The 16569-nt window shown below is 47.8% G+C and overlaps 1 protein-coding gene across 1 annotated transcript; it reads left to right on the plus strand.

The window, feature by feature from the left end:
• The first annotated feature begins 643 nt into the window (after positions 1 to 643).
• On the plus strand, positions 644 to 3556 carry CD180 (CD180 molecule). The gene is given in 7 exon segments (XM_054177784.1): positions 644 to 783; positions 1984 to 2048; positions 2051 to 2092; positions 2095 to 2187; positions 2190 to 3272; positions 3275 to 3417; positions 3419 to 3556. Coding segments are annotated over 7 exon segments (1704 nt in total).
• Positions 3557 to 16569: the final 13013 nt, after the last annotated feature.

Here is a 16569-nt window from a genome sequence, read left to right on the forward strand (position 1 = left end):
CTCTGCAGAGGACCTTGACAGGCTGGACAGATGGGCAGAGTCCAACATGATGACATTTAACAAGTCCAAGTGCTGAGTGCTGCACTTCGGCCACAATAACCCCATGCAGAGCTACAGGCTGGGGTCAGAGTGGCTGGAGAGAAGCCAGGCAGAAAAGAACCTGGGGGTACTGGTTGATAGTAGGCTGAACATGAGCCATCAGTGTGCCCAGGTGGCCAAGAAGGCTAATGGCATCCTGGCCTGCATCAAGAATGGTATGGAAGTGTAGGGAAGTCATTGTGCTCCTATACTCAGCACTGGTTAGACCACACCTTGAGTCCTGTGTCCAGTTCTGTGCCCCTCAATTTAAGAAGGACATTGAGACACTTCTAGGCACCACACATCTGGGGGCAGCAGCAAAGCTTTCACTGATTAAATGTACAAATACCCAAGTGCTCAGAGTTGCATGGTGGGATTCCCCCACGTATAGTTGGTCTTCACTTCCCTGTGTGAGAAGTTGGGTTTCGCAAGGGGAAGGTGGGTGCTGGTGGGTGCTGGTGTTGCCAGGGTCTTTAGAATACGATCCTTAAGCTGACTGGCTGGTTGTAGTCTGTTGTGTAGGATGTGTATTGGGAGAGAAATGGAGGGAGGGTAAGGCGTCAAGATGTCGGAGACTGGCTGGGTCAAGAGTGCAAACTTTAGTCCCAGCCCTGACCGCAGCCAGCAACAGGCAGGACCGGGAATGAGATGGGTGGAAGCATGCTTGGGAAATATAAAGGGATTTGTGGAGGTATTTATGCATATGTATGTTTGACATCTATATAAGCTCATCTCGTGTTGCTATGGCATACCTCTAGTGAATCTGCTATGTGCCCAGTGCTGTTTTGCCTTTATTTTATAATAAACTGTTTGTATTTAAAATTTAGCAGTGAGGTCGTTTCTCACACCTGTGAGAGCCATTTCATGCCTTGTTGTGTACAGAGAGAGCTTACTTACTGTTTTATGTGATTGGTAGAACATAGGCACTGCTCTCACTGATAGTGAAGGATAAATATTTTTTAACAGCCTAAACTGCACATTCCAGCTAGTCAGCTCCATGCGCGGTTCTTTGTTTATCACTATGGGAAGCTGCTCTGTCTATGTTTTGTCTTCACTATAGTAATTGGCAATGTATTGTTTTGGTGCACCTAGGCTGGACCTGAGACCCTGTATGTGGTGTGTCACCCCAGGTACTGAGCTGGCTTTCTGTTCCCTAGGTTGTGCCAAGCACCTGCACATGGAAGCCTCAGTCATGAACAGCAACGGTTTATCTCTCCTTGCTGGTGCTGCCACTGGTGCCATCTGCCCAGCACTGAGCTCCAGCCAGGAAAAATCACACCAGGGCAGAGCTGATCAAGACAACAGAAGAGCCTCATACCCTACCCACACGGCGTATAATGTTGTGACAATCCCTTTCCACTTCCTCTTATCTCTGCGCTCCTGCTCTTCGCTGTGGGGCCATGGCACTTTTCTGGTGTTCCCTGGCTACAGGGCTTGTACTTACAGGAGAAAGTTTTCACTGTTTGTGTCTTGCAATAAACACTGCTTATCTTTCCCTTCCAGTGCTGTTGTGAGAAGTTGTTTTTAATATTTGGCTTTCACAAGGGGAATTGCAGGGGACTGTGGGGTTCAATCATTGGGCTGATTGGTTGGACGTGGTCTGTATTGTGTGGGGTTTGATTCTTGTGTATTGGGAGAGAAAGGTGAGGCGCCAAATTGTCTGAAGACCGGTCAAAAGTGCAGGTTTTGTCCCAGTCCTGATGGAGAGGGGTGGGAGTGTGCTGGGGAAATATAAATACGTATGTTTGACGTCTATATAAGTTCAACTCGTGTTGTTATGATGCACCTCTAGCAAACCTGCTATGTGCCCAGCACTGTTTTGCCTTTATAATAAACTGGTTGTAAAGTTCAGCAGTGAGTTTGTACCTCATACTGTCAATGCCCACCTACTGTTTCTTTCTCAAGATATCAGATCAATTGTGTGTATGACAGTGCCTTTGACAGTAACAAGCATCTGAAGACAATTGTGCTGTTCATCTTACTAACACAGCTGTCACTGGCCCATGATCCCTGAAGCGCTTGTCTTAATGCAGACAGGAACAAATAGTATGTCCTTTATTCCAATGACAGATCTGGACAGCTTGGGTACTCTCATCTTGGGCAGCAACCACCTCCGTATTTTCCTACTCAATACCTCAAATCCCTCAACTTTCAAATGAACAACAGAAGAAAAATCACAGCAGGAGATGTCTGCGTTCTGCAGAAGACAAGCAATATAACTGTAATCTTCAAAGACAATGACATTATATACATTGAACCTGGAGCTTTCCAGTCCCATTTCTACACTTTGGGTTTTGGGGGCTGTGCTGATACCCTTGGGGTCCTGGCAGATATACAGAATTCCACAGCTCAGACCCTTCACCTAGGAACATCTCATGGTGTGGAAAAGGAGCCGTGCATAAGTGCAAATGTTTTACAAGGCCTCTGTAATATCTCTGTCAAGGATCTCTACCTGCAGCTACAGCACTTCAAAATACTTAAACATAGATGCGTTTCCATGCTTGACCAGGCTCTGAAAGACCTAACTCAAACCCACATCAGTGCATTGCTCCCCAGTATGAGTGGCATGAGCTCTCTAGCAGAGTTAGATCTCAGTGCAAACTCCTTTGAACATCATGACATCAGCTCTGCTGTCTCCCCTCTATTGCCCACCTCCACCTCAAGGGGAAGGCATGATTCCTGGAGGTGGACTCTTGGCTGTTTAGAGAAACTGGCAAAGCTTCAACACCTTGGTTCAGTCAAAAGCCACACTGAAAGCTTTGACTGCTGTGAGGAAGCACTGACAGGTTTGAGCAGCCTTCAGTACCTGAATCTCAGCCACAGCATAAAGCTCCACCTCCAAGATGTGCTCATTAAGAACAGTGCTAACCTAGAGCTACTGGATGTAGCCGTCACTCCTCTTCACGTCAACAACACACAGGGTCCTTGCTGAAATTTGCATCTTTTGCAGATGCTCAATGTTTCCTCCTGCCACATTAATACTAGCATTCAGCATCTATTTCAAGGTCTGGAAAATCTCATGCATTTGGACCTTAGTCAAAAAAACTTTGATTCAGGGATCATGCCAAAGAACAACCTGTTCAAACAGCTATCCAATTTAGAGGTGCTAATTTTATCACCCTGTGAACTGATAGCAATAGGCAACCAAGCATTCCACAGCCTCATGAAGTTACAGTGTGTTGGTCTGAGCCACAACAAACTGTATTGAGCACAGATGAATTTCCAAACCTCAAGAACATCTATCTCAGTTTCACCCACTACAGGACCTGTATTTTATCAGGTGTCAAGGTAGCATCCCTAGCTGGCCACTTTGTAATCAATTTAAGTTACAAGCCTCTGGGAGTGCAGTGGTTTAGTCACCTGCTACACAGAGAATCTGGATGAAATAGAAGACTCCTAAGGAACAAAATGCTTTGAAACCAAACTGCTTGCTGGGCTCAGCCAGTCATCATCTAATTCTTCTGTGGGTTCAACATAGCAGGAATCTTTGCAGCAGACCTGGCTGTTATTATCCTGAGGTGCCATCTTCATCTGGGGTGGTCACTATTAAAAGTGAAACTACCAGCAGATATAAGTTTATGATGGAAAAATTGAAAAGATCTACAGAAATTGTATTAAGATGAAAGGCAACTTATTGGTTTTATCTGTGACCTGTATTTTCTTAGCTTTTGTAATACTCTTTCTACTTGTATTGTAAACTTTAGGGGGCGGTAGGGGGAAGAATAAATAAATTGAGAACTGGAAAAATAAACTATGATCTGAGCCTTGAATATGACTGTAATGGGTTGGGGCAAACACCCTCCCCACCACGCACAGAAATAACGACTCAGACAAGCAGATTGCAAAAGTGATAGAAAGCTTAAATAGAAAACAGTGAGTGCATGCAGAAAGCTAGAAACACAGTGACAAGAGGAACCCCAAAACAGACCCAGAAAGATCCCATCCCCACCTGAGGGTGCACCCAAAACCCCCAGGGCTCCTCCTTCCCCGTCCCACACTGTTAGGCTAGTCTCAGCTGGCCAGATCTGAGACTGCCCATCCCCCTGTGGCCTTGGGCCTAGCCAGGCCCATGGCCGGGAGACATCTCCCCCAGTTACCAGGTGTCGGAGAGGAAGGAAAAGAGAAAGTGCTAGACCCCGCCGTAAAATTTATAGTGGTGCAAGGGATTATGGTAGAAATACATAATTTCCTGTGTTCACCCACTGGGCTGGACTTCTGGACACAGGAAACACCCCCACAGCAGAGGGCACCCAGCCCAAACTACGACAATGACTATGAATAAATTCTCTTTCAGAGAAATCCCAGTTCAACTGGATTCTAATCCTGGCTTCCCAGCTATAACAGCTATGTACCTGTAAAGGGAAGATCCAAGGGCAAAAACGCAAGCCTTGATCTCTTAAAAAACAAAACAAACAAAAAAAGGCCCTTAAGAACAAAGTGGGTCCAGGACAGTTAGACCTGCTTCAAACAGGAGTTCTTGAAGGCACAGGAACTGGCAATTCCCACATGCAGAAAGATGAGCCACTGGGGAAGGCGACTGGCCTGGATGGGAAAGCATCTATCTCTTGAAGGAATTAAGGGGGAAAAAAGAGGATGTATTACCTTTGGAAAAAGGGGAGGCAACTTGAGATACATTTAAGGATGTTGTTAGATCATGTTGGAGAAAAAAAGCCCAGTTAGAACTGAAGCTGGCCACTTCTGTGAAAGATAACAAAAAGCATTTTTATAATATATTAATGCTAAAAAGAGAGGCAAGAAGAACCTCCACTATTTATTGGACCTGGAGGGTAACATTGTAACTAAAGATGAGAAAAAGGCTGAGGTTATAAATACCTTCTTTGCCTCAATTTTCAACAGTGAGGCAAGAGGACTCCAGGATAACTGCACTCCTGACGTGGTTGATGGGGTCAGGGAGCAGTATAGTGTCAGGTAGTTGTAGACAGCAATAAGGCCTCCCCTGACTCTCCTCTTTTGCAGGCTAAGCAACCCCAGCTCCCTCAGCAGCTCCTCACAGGGCTTGTGCTCCAGACCCTGCACCGACTTTGTTGCCCTTCTCTGGACACATTCAAGCATCTCAACATTGTTCTTCAGTTGGGAAGCCCAGAACTGGACACAGCACTCAAGGTGTGGCCTAACCAGTGCTGAGTACAGGGGCACAATGACTTCCCTGCTCCTGCTGACCACACTATTCCTGATCCAGGCTAGGGTGCTGTTGGCCTTCTTGGCCACCTGGGCACACTACTGGCTTATGTTCAGCCTACTATTGACTGTCACCCCCAGGTCCCATTCTGCCTGGCTGCTCTCCTGTGATGAAGAGGTTATTAAATTTATTAATATGAAATATGAATTATAAAAATATTGGTTTTATTAATTATTAAAATATTAATAACCAATGAATCACTAATTTATCATAGTATCACAGTATCACTAAGGTTGGAAGAGACCTTGTAGTGAATGATGCTTATGGTCAGGATGTTTATGTGCCCCAAACATTTCTAGAACATACTTCTCTGAGTGTTAACCCTCCTTTGTTCCTCCTCCTTTCTGGAGGCAGCAGGGAGGGATCCTGAGTCCAGGTAAACAGCCTGCCTGGGCGTGGTCTCACCCCTGTGGTACGCAAGGCCCAGGCTATATGTTTGTTTCCCTGGGTACAGCATATACTTATGCCGTATTTGGTAGGTGTTAGTTCATTGGTTAACCTTGCGTTAGCAGCAGATGCTCATTGAACCCGTATTCACTGGGGCAAATGGCAAATAGGGGTCGTTTGGTAAATGAGCCCCCCCACATCACGTTGGAGCCTGTGAGTGTGTGCGTGCCAGTGCTGCTGTGGTCCACCTTGCCCAGGACTCGAACCAGTGCCCCAAGAGGCCTCACGCTCCTTTGCCACCGTCACCCAGCTGCGTGCGGTGCCGTGGACAGTACCCCATGGGATCAACCACTGCATGATCCATTGCTGCAGGAGAAAACCCAGTAGCCTGTGTGAGCCAGCGTCGCTGACCTGCCACAGCCCCCCTCGAGTGGGAGACCTTTGTGTCCTGGGAGGAGCAGAAGCCACATGGTGCAGCCACACGGCCGGCGCCATTTCCTGTCTCCGTCTTACGGCACATCCGTGCCACGTTCTCTGGACTATAAACATTATCAAGGGAAGACTTCACGAAGTTCTCAGCTTGTAAGTAAAGCCTTTCTTTATAGAGTTTTCAGTTAGGGTAGCATTTAGATTGCTCTGGGTGGAGGGTTGCCAGTCATGGACCAACCCCTCCCCCACCACTTTCTGAATCCGTTTCGATTCTAAGTTCTGTGAATCATTTGATTTGAGTGCCCATACACAAACATTCTGTAAAGATAGTTTCACTAACTGAATACCCCGTTACAGAGTTTGTACATGTATATATAAAATAAACTTAACATATATTTTCATTGATATATCTGCCGCTCATTTCTGAGGGCATATTCACAACAGACCTTGAGGATCATCGAGTCCAACCTGTCACCACAGACCTCATGACTAGACCATGGCACCAAGTGCCATGTCCAATCTCCTCTTGAACACCTCCAGGGATGGTGACTCCACCACCTCCCTGGGCAGCACATTCCATTGACGAATGACTCGCTCAGTGAAGAGCTTTCTCCTCACCTCGAGCCTAAACTTCCCCTGGCACAGCTTGAGACTGTGTCCCCTTGTTCTGGTGCTGGTTGCCTGGGAGAAGAGACCAACCCCTTCCTGGCTACAGCCACCCTTCAGGTAGTTGTAGAGGGCAATGACGTCTCCCCTGATCCTCCTCTTCTCCAGGCTAAACAATCCCAGCTCACTCAGCCTCTCCTCATAGGGCTAGTTATAGACAGCAATAAGGCATCCCCTGACTCTCCACTTTTGCAGGCTAAGCAACCCCAGCTCCCTCAGCAGCTCCTCATAGGGCTTGTGTTCCAGAACCTGCACCAGCCTTGTTGCCCTTCTCTGGACACGTTCAAGTGTCTCAATGTCCTTTTTAAATGGAGAGGCCCAGAACTGGACACAGGACTCAAGGTGTGGCCTAACCAGTGCTGAAGTACAGGGGCACAATGCTGCTGCTCCTTCCCTGCTCCTGCTGGCCACACTATTCCTAATGCAGGCCAGGATGCCATTGGCCCTCTTGGCCACCTGGGCACACTGCTGGCTCGTATTTAGGCGGCTGTCAATCAGCACCCCCAGGTCCCTCTCTGTTTGGCAGCTCTCCAGCCACTCTGACCCCAGCCTGCAGCTCTGCATGGGGTTGCTGTGGCCAAAGTGCAGCACCCGGCACTTGGACTTGTTAAATGCCATCCCATTGGACTCTGCCCATCTGTCCAATCAGTTGAGGTCCCTCTGCAGAAGCCTGCAACCCTCTAACTGACCAACATCTGCTCCTAACTTGGTGTCATCGGCGAATTTGCTGATGACTGACTCAATCCCCTCATACAGATCATCAATGAAGATGTTAAAGAGGATGGAGCCCAGCACTGATCCCTGGGGGTTGCCACTGCTGACTGGCTGCCAGCTGGATGTGGCACAATTCACCAGCACTCTCTGGGCTTGGCCCTCCAGCCAGTTCCTAACCCTGTACAGAGTGTTGCTGTCCAAGCCACAAGCTGACAGCTTAGACAGCAGTTTGCTGTGGGGGATGGTGTCAAAGGCCTTGCTGAAGTCCAGGTAGACCACATCCACAGGCCTCCCCACATCCACCAGACGGGTCACCTGATCATAGAAGGAGATCAGGTTGGAGAGGCAGGACCTGCCCTTCCTAAATCCATGTTGGCTGGATCTGAGCCCTTCAGGTGTGCAGTTATTGCCGCCAGGATAATCTGCTCCATCACTTTCCCTGGCACTGAGGTCAGGCTGACTGGCCTGGAGTTTCCAGGTTCCTCCATCTGACCCTTCTTGTGGATGGGGACCACACTGGCCACTTTCCAGTCATCTGGGACCTCTCCAGTGAGCCAGGACTACTGAAAAATGATGGATAGTGTCTTGGCCAGCTCATCAGCCAGCTCTCTCAGCACCCTAGGATGAATCCCATCCGGTCCCATGGACTTGTGAGTGTCCAAGTGGCTCAGCAGGTCCTGAACTTATTCCTCATGGATTTCCAGGGCATCACACTGCTCCCCGACCCCATCGCCCAGCTCAGGAGGCCACTCATCCTGGAATCCTACCTTGCTGTTAAACATTGAAGCAAAGAAGGTGTTCAGGACCTCAGCCTTTTCCTCGTCTTCAGTCACAGTGTTCCCCTCCAGGTCCAATAAAGAGTGGAGGCTTTTCTTGCCCCTGTTTTTAGTGTTGATATATTTGTAAAAATGCTTTTTATTGTCTTTCACACAGGTGTTCAGCTTCAGTTCCAACTGGGCCTTTGCCTCTCTAATTTTTTTCCTACACAATCTAACAGCTGCCTTAAATATACCTCGAGAAGCCTTCCCCTCCCTCCAAAGGTGATACAGCCTCTTTTTTCCCCTTAATTCCTCCAGGAGCTGCTTGCCCATCCAGGCCGGTCGCCTTCCCCGCCGGCTCATCTTTCGGCACATGGGAACTGCCAGTTCCTGTGCTTTCAAGAGCTCCTGTTTGAAGTAGGTCCAACCCTCCTGGACCCCTCAGTTCTTGAGGGTTGATACACAAGGAACTTTACAAACAAGTTTCTTAAAACAAGCTGAAGTTTGCCCTCCAGAAGTCCAAGGTGAAGGTTCTGTTGGTGCTCCTCCCTATCTCCCTGCATATTGAAAACTTCACAATCTCGTGGTCACTGCACCCTAGGCAGCCTCCCATGATCACATCTCCCACCAGCCCTTCTCTATTGGAGAACATCAGGTCAAGCAGAGCCTTACCCCTGGTAGGCTCACTGAACAGCTGCATCAGGAAGCTGTCCTCCATTCACTCCAGGAATCTTCTGGTCTGCCTCCTCTCTGCTGAATTAAGTTCCCAGCAGATATCTGGCAGGTTGAAGTCACCCACAAGGACAAGATCTGCTGATCTTGAGACAGTCTCCAATTGCTTATAGAACAATTCATTAGCCTCCTCATCCTGGTTGGGTGGTCTATAACAGACTCCAACCAGGATATCAGATTTGTTAGGCTGCCCTCTGATTTTAACTCACAGGCTCTCAATCCCTTCATTTTCCACCTCAAGTTCTGCGGGAGAGAGTGACTCACTAATATACCGAGCCACCCCTCCTCCTCTTCTTCCTCGCCTGTCTCTCCTAAAGAGCCTGTAACCCCCAGTGTAGCACTCCAATCGTGCATGTTGTCCCACCATGTTTCTGAGATGGTGACTATATCATAGTCGCCCTGGTGGACCAGAACCTCCAGCTCCTCTTGCTTATTGCCCATGCTGTGTTCATTGTTGTACATGCACTGCAGCTGTGTTCCCAACTTCTCAACTGACCCTAATTTGTGCCCTACTCTTTCCTCTGCAGAGGGACTGATTTCCTCACCCACCCCCATCAGACCTAGTTTAAAGCCCTTTCAATGAGCCCTGCCAACTCTAGTGCTAGGACTCTCTTACTCTTTCTAGATAAATGCACCCCATCAGGACCCAGCATTTCAGGTGCAGTAAAAGTTGCCCCATGATCAAAGGAACCACAGTTCTGCTGCTGGCACCATCCCCTTAGCATGCATTCTCCTGTTCCTCTCAGTGTACAACACTGCCACTGAGGGAACTGAGCAGAACACCACTTGAGCTCCTGCCCCATCAATCAATTGTCCAAGGGCCTTGAACTCCTTTTTAATCGCCCTGGTGCCCTTCTTGTCAATTTCGTCACTCCCAGCTTGTATTACCAGCAGAGGGTAACAGTCAGCGGCCTGGATTAACTTTGGGATTCTCCTTGTGAAGTCCCTGGGTAGGGAGCAGACCTCCCTGTGGGATGGGTCGGGACGACATATGGGTCTCTCAGGACCCCCCAGGAGAAAGTTCCCAACAACTATAACCCTTCTTCTTTTCTTTATGGAGCTGGTTGCTGTAGTTCGTGGGGACTGTTTGGCCTTAGGCTCCTCTCCAAATGGCTGCTCCTCGGCCCTCTCATCCCCATCGCCCTCAGCCTGCAGGACCTCATACTTATTATGCAAGGGCAGTGGAAGAGGAGGAGAGGGCTGGGATGGATTTCTCTTGCCACCCCTGGCAGGGACCTGTATCCATCCCTCCCCATTTCCAGGGACCCTTCCCTCAGCAGGGGAGATCTGCAGAGCCTTCTCCCACATATCTAACTCCCTTTCGCTTTCCCTTATTGACCTCAGCCTAGACACCTCCTCCTTTAGCTTGGCCACTTCATCCTTCAGCTCTGCCACCAGACTGAGGAGAAAGTTCACCTGCTCACACCTGACACAGGTGTTCTCTCCTTCCCTCTCTATTCCAAGTGCCAGGCTGAAGCACGCTCTGCAGCTGGCAGCCTGGACTCCAGCATGCTGATGAAGCAACTCTATCTGGGTAGATGCTGGTTTCCTACCCTTCATTCGAGTTACAACCATGGTTCAACGTTTGATTGGAAAAAAAAAATTTGAAATGGCGCCGCGTGCACAGCCCGGGCAGGATTTAAACCTCCCACGGCTGACGTCACGCTCCCGTTCCTGCACAGGCTCATGCAAGCATGATCCTGCTGGACCCCCCTGCCGACCAGGGGTCCTCCTGACCCACAAAACCCCAAAAAGAAGGCAAAAAGCCAAGCAGAAAGCTCACGGTCCCAAAACACTGGTTCCAATTGGCTCCTGAATCAAAATGGCATATACATGTTCTAGTGCACGTTCGTGAAATACGTTCCTGTGACCGTTTGAGGCTGTGCCTTTAAGAAAGGGACAATACTGGGACACTGGCTGAATGTTTTTGTATCAAAATGAAAACACTCTGATATTCTAAATGAATTTCATTGGTAGATGGGCAGAATTCAACTTTAAGTTTTAAGGCAGTTGGAATTTTTTCTCAGTTTGGGTTTCAGCCTGATCTGCTCCTCTGCCTGCCTGCTTCTCAGCAAACTAAGCAGAGCTGACCTTGAGATAAGCAAAACTAATTCTGCATGTGCTTTTAAAGCCTAATAACATCTCTTTTCCTTAATAACTCCCTTTCTTTCTCTCTTACCCCTTTGTAATGGGTTGGGCCAGATCCCCTCCCCACCACAGGCAGAAATAACGACTCAGACAAACGGATTGCAAAAGTGATGAAAGTTTAAATAGAAAGCAGTGAATGTTACAGAAAACCCAAAGCGCAGTGACAAAGATCCCATCCCCACCTGAGGGTGCATCCAAAACCCCCAGGGCTCCTTCTTCCCCCTCCCTCTGCTGGGCTAGTCTCAGCTGGCCAGGCCTGAGACTGCCCATCCCCCTGTGGCCTTGGGCCCAATCAGGCCCATGGCCGGGAGATCTCTCCCCCAGTTACCAAGTCTCGGAGAGGGAAGGAAAGAGGAAGTGCCAGACTCCGCACTGGATCTTATAGTGGTGCAAAGAATTATGGTAGGAAATACACAATTTCCTGTGTCCATCCCTCTGGGCTGGACTTCTTGATACAGGAAGTGAATGCACCAGGGGGGCACCCAGCTCAAACTACAACACCCTTTTTGGGAAAAGGGGAGGTAGGGGGGGAGAGAGGGGGTTACAGGGAGGGGAACCCTCCTCTCGAGGAGGGAATTTCGTTGTGTTATTTTTATCTTTGCTGAAGATATTTCTGTATATATATTGTAAATACCTGTATCTATTGTGTTATATATGACCTGCTTTCTATATATGCTTGTAAATACAGCTTTGCTTCTCTGACTGAGTTTAGCTGTGGTTTTCTTTTCTCTGTGGGGGAGAGAGAGCTAGGCCCTCTCTCAACCTGCCACAGTTCCATAAGTGGCTTAGTATTGCGATTAGAACTCAGTTGAACTATCTACAGAATTATTTCTATATTTATATAATGAAGGGTGCAGTTCTGCTGCTTGGCCACTAGATAGTGACTCGATGGGATGTGGGCAGCTTCTAGCTACATACAGCGCTATTACAATGTTTCTATGCGTCAGAGATTACTCTGCTAGGCATGGATACTTTGAACTCAGAGTTAGCAGATGGAAAGCATGTGGAAGATACTTGTAGCTGCTGGTTGTAGCAAGGTGGAGTTCCGGCAGAGTACTGTCACTGGACTGGTTCCTAGGCTGGTCTAGATGGCACCGCTGGGTAGCTGCCTGCTCTCTCCGCAGCAGTGGAGACGAACAATGGAACCTGGGCTTAGCTCAGAAGCAGATTCCCCTCAGGACTCAGCCAATTCCCTCCAGACAATAGGGATCGGTCCTGGTCAGGGTCAGCCCATGGGGCTGGTAGGGCTGGTAGGGCTAGTTTGGAAACAGGGTCAGCCCTCGGAGTCGGCTCACATGGCTGGGCCGGGTGACGGCTGCCGATAGGCAGGCTTGGAGGTATCCGATCAGACACGGCAGCAGGCAGGGCAGACCTGGCTGTGACGGGCTCCGGGGCTGGTGTGGAGTGGCTCCAGGGAACAAGCTTGGCTGTGTAGCGGCAAATTCCCGTTTACTTGGCTTAAAGGGACAGCAGGACTCTTAGAGCAGTCCCAGGTATGGTGCAATATAGGCATGAATGGTGCTGTGGATCTTCCCTGAGGTTTACAGGGCTTAGAGTGGCACAGGTGGTGGCTCCTCTCCTGTGATAGTGGGGACTAGGCAGATATATGGCCTCGGCCTTGGTCAAGTCCCTTCTCCCCAGCAATTGGGCAGATCTTACCCTAGGGTTCCAGTCCTTGGAAGGCACAGTGGGCTCTCCCGGTCAGTGTGACTGGCTGTGGCAACACAGGGCTTCTTGGGCTCAGCGAAGGTCCTCCCTGTGGAGATAACTCTCAGGGTTCCTTCTCATGATGCAGAGGCTTTCAGTATGCATGCATGTATGAGAGAGAAGCTAATAACAATGAGCTCAATGGCAGAGGCTATAGCTCTAGCTTTGTCCTCTCGAGCAAGTAGAGACAAAGTGGAAGAGGGGGCACCTTGTTTACCAACTGGGGTGACACTTATAGGTTCCTCGAGGCTGGGTTTGACCAGTGGGCACTCTTGTAAACAACTGGCTTCAGCCTATAGAAAGTGTGAAGCTAGAATAATGCTTATACTTGGTATTTGCAGGAGCACTGCAAATGCTGCTGGGTGCATGCTGGCCTGCTAATGCCTTGGCTTTTTTCTTCCTCTTGAAGGAGGGGAAACTTGTCCCCATGCTGCGACAAGATTCAATATTTGGGCATAATATGCCTTCATCACATCTCCAGCCACTCTGACCCCAGCCTGTAGCACTGCATGGGGTATTTGTGCCCAATGTGTAGAACCTGGCACTTAGATGTGCTAAATCTCATGCTGTTGGATTCTGCCCAGCTGTCCAGCCTGTCAAGGTCCCTCTGCAGAGCTCTCCTACCCTCTAATAGTTCAATACCTGCCCCCAGCTTGGTATCACCTGCAAACTTACTGATGATGGACTCAATCCCCTCATCCAGATCATCAGTAAAGACATTGAACATTATGGGGCCCAACACTGATTCTTGGGAGACACCACTAGTGACTAGCTGTCAGCTGGATGTGGCACCATTTACCACCACTCTCTGGGCTTGACCCTCCAGCCAGTTCCTAACCCAGGGCATTATATCTGGAAAAAGCCACTGGCAGGACAGTTTGTGCAGATCTCATGGCTGTTTGCTGTCCTTACTCTGTGTTACTGCTGAGCAATTTAACAGGCTAACCCTCACCTATAGAAGGCAGGCAACCTTCATAAAGGGTATGATCCTTCTGTGTAATTTCACCCTCCTCCACAAGGCACTGCAATGTGCTTAGCTGGAAGCTGCACTTTCCGTGTGGGACTCCACATTCAATTTCAGCTCCTGCCCCAAATGCATTTCCTTGACATTTTCCTCTGGGAGATGTTACTTAGCTGTGATCTCAAAGATCCCTGATGGACTGGAGAGTTTTTGATCATTTCTGAACATACTGCTAACAAGAAGTCCTGCTTGGTCTTCTCAAGTAAGGCAATACTTCTTTTATTTGAAAAGTTTCTTTTATTATCTGTTAGCAGATTGGACTAGCACAACATGGAATCTTGCAGCTTTCAGATGCTTTCACATCACATATGCCACCTACCTCACTCCGCAGGTTTTCTTCCTGCCTTTGTAGCTATGTGCTGCCCAAGGGCATGCAGGGACACAGGTATGATGTTTCTTCTTGTTGCCCATGGACACTCCCAGATTTGGGGTATGAAGAAGTTGTTTCTCCTCACAACTCTCCATACTACTGTATTGTCTGTTCCTGAGGGTGCTGATATGCTCTGCACAGAGACCTCCTCTTGATCCTATCAGCAGGTGCTGCACTCCACCTACCTAGTTGCAGAACACCAAAGCTGCACAAGCTGTTTGCATCAGACAAGCCCTTCTGCAAGCACTGGTCTAGGGAAGAAAAATAGCACCAAGCAAAACACTCTGCCTGAGTCAAGGACTCCCCGCTTTGTCCTTGTCAGCAAGGCAGGGAAGAATGTTTCCGAAGACAGACAGCAGTTCAGGGAATATAGTCCCCTGCCTCTGCAAATGTAACTCACTAAATGGGCAACCTCCAACTACATTATCTAACAATCCAATATGAATGTCAGTGTGTGCACCACCTGAGAGAGACATGATTCTTCCATTGTTTCCCTCTTAAATTTTTGAGCTCAGGAAAGTGACAAATAGTAGAGTTGAAAGGGAATATTACAGCTCATAGCTTGGCAAGGTGCAAAAATAATTGCTGCAATTATCAGGCAGTAACTGCAGGAGATCCACAAATAGCAGCAGCTTGAAGGAAAAACTGCATGCTGAACTGATGCCTTCTGAAATGCCTCTTCAGAGGATTTAAACACCACCAGTTTCTGAAATGCTACCTAGTGTCATGGTGTAGACTCATGTGGAGGCTTCAGTTGGTTAAAACTCAAAAGACAGCCGAGAAGGCAAAATGGTGAATGCGTTCCTGTGCAATACATATTCTGACACAGAGTATTAAGTACATTTTCCTTTTCCCTCTGCACAGCTTATTTTTGATGACTGTCTTCATCAGTCACAAATATTTTCTTTGATTTACCTTACAGTTTTATCCCTGCTTTATCGCTTACCTTCAAAATGCCATTTACAGGACACCACATAAGCAGCACTATGGAGCAGCACACACTGTATGTTTCAGAAAACACAAGTTCTAAACACAGGGACTGATTATTACGAAAGAAAATTTGTATGTGGCTATAATGCACTGAAGTGCCCACATGGTATATCCCTCTGGGATTACTTAGCAAGAATGTAAATAAAATGATAAGTTTGATTTGTTTTGGTTTGTTTCCCCCCCAAACATCTGAGGAGCTGGCACACAAAAAGAACAAGGGCATCAACTGAGGTGAATGGTGCCAGACAAGACCCAACTCACCATCATCTTGGCTCCTGGGCTACAGATGTCAATATCAATTGAAGTCATGGTACAACACAACTGCAAAACAGAGTTTGTTACCAGTATTTACACAGAGAAGAAATCCAGCTGACAAGTCACATTTCAGAAACTGATAAGCACTGACTTTTATTTCAACTTGAGAAACCCAAAGTCAGAGCCAACTTCTTCCTTCCCCAGCTGTGCTCAAAAGAGATACTATCAGTCAGATGCCAAATGAATTTTGAGAGGATTTTACTCTGATCAGGATGATTGAAGAATCCAGTTTCTGAATCCACTGACTTAAAGAAAAAAATAGGATATTGATGTTGCACTTCTGAAAATGTTCTCTCATTCACTAGGTTTCTCTGTACCTGGAAAAAGAGTAGGCGAGATCCTCTCCCCACCACTCACTCACACCATACCTCCTCATCCAACCATACAATGGCAATTCTTCTCTCCCTAGCAGCTGATGACATTCTTGCCCAGTGAATCTCTCATGACATGCTCTTGCCCCGCCATCTAGCACATATCTGCATTTTAAAGGATTTGTTTTGTGCTAGAACTTAGCAACATTTGTTACTGTCTTGTATTCTTCAGCCATCTCTACTCTTGCCTGATACTCCCAACTCTTTCCAGCTTGAACCACAACCTCTAGCATTGCTTCCTAACCTCCGTTCATTCAAATCCATCCTTGGCAATGTTGGGGAGATTGAACAGGTCAGGGGTAATCAAACACTTATGCCACAGATACAGACAATGGAAACAAAAACTGTTTCTAACCTAAGCCATAAACTGAGAGATGCATCTATACACCCTCTAGTATCTTCCGTCTTAGATTTTTTCTGAGCTACCATCTGACCTACCATCCAAGATATATATCCCTACCAAGTCTTGTAAATTACATAAGAGGAAAACATGAGGTTTACAGGAGCATAACAAACAGCAAGTTCAGTGTTGGAGAAAGGAGTTTGTTTCTGTTTCAGATGATGACAATGTTGTAACACAGCGTTGTTGTCGGCGATTAGCTGTATAGGTGTTCGACCACCCTGAGGACAGCTTCCTGGACAAGATATAACCAGGTGAAGATGTTTATTACCTTATACAGCAA

The sequence above is a fragment of the Dryobates pubescens genome, chromosome Z (assembly GCF_014839835.1).
Source record: "Dryobates pubescens isolate bDryPub1 chromosome Z, bDryPub1.pri, whole genome shotgun sequence".
NCBI classification, from domain to species: domain Eukaryota; kingdom Metazoa; phylum Chordata; class Aves; order Piciformes; family Picidae; genus Dryobates; species Dryobates pubescens.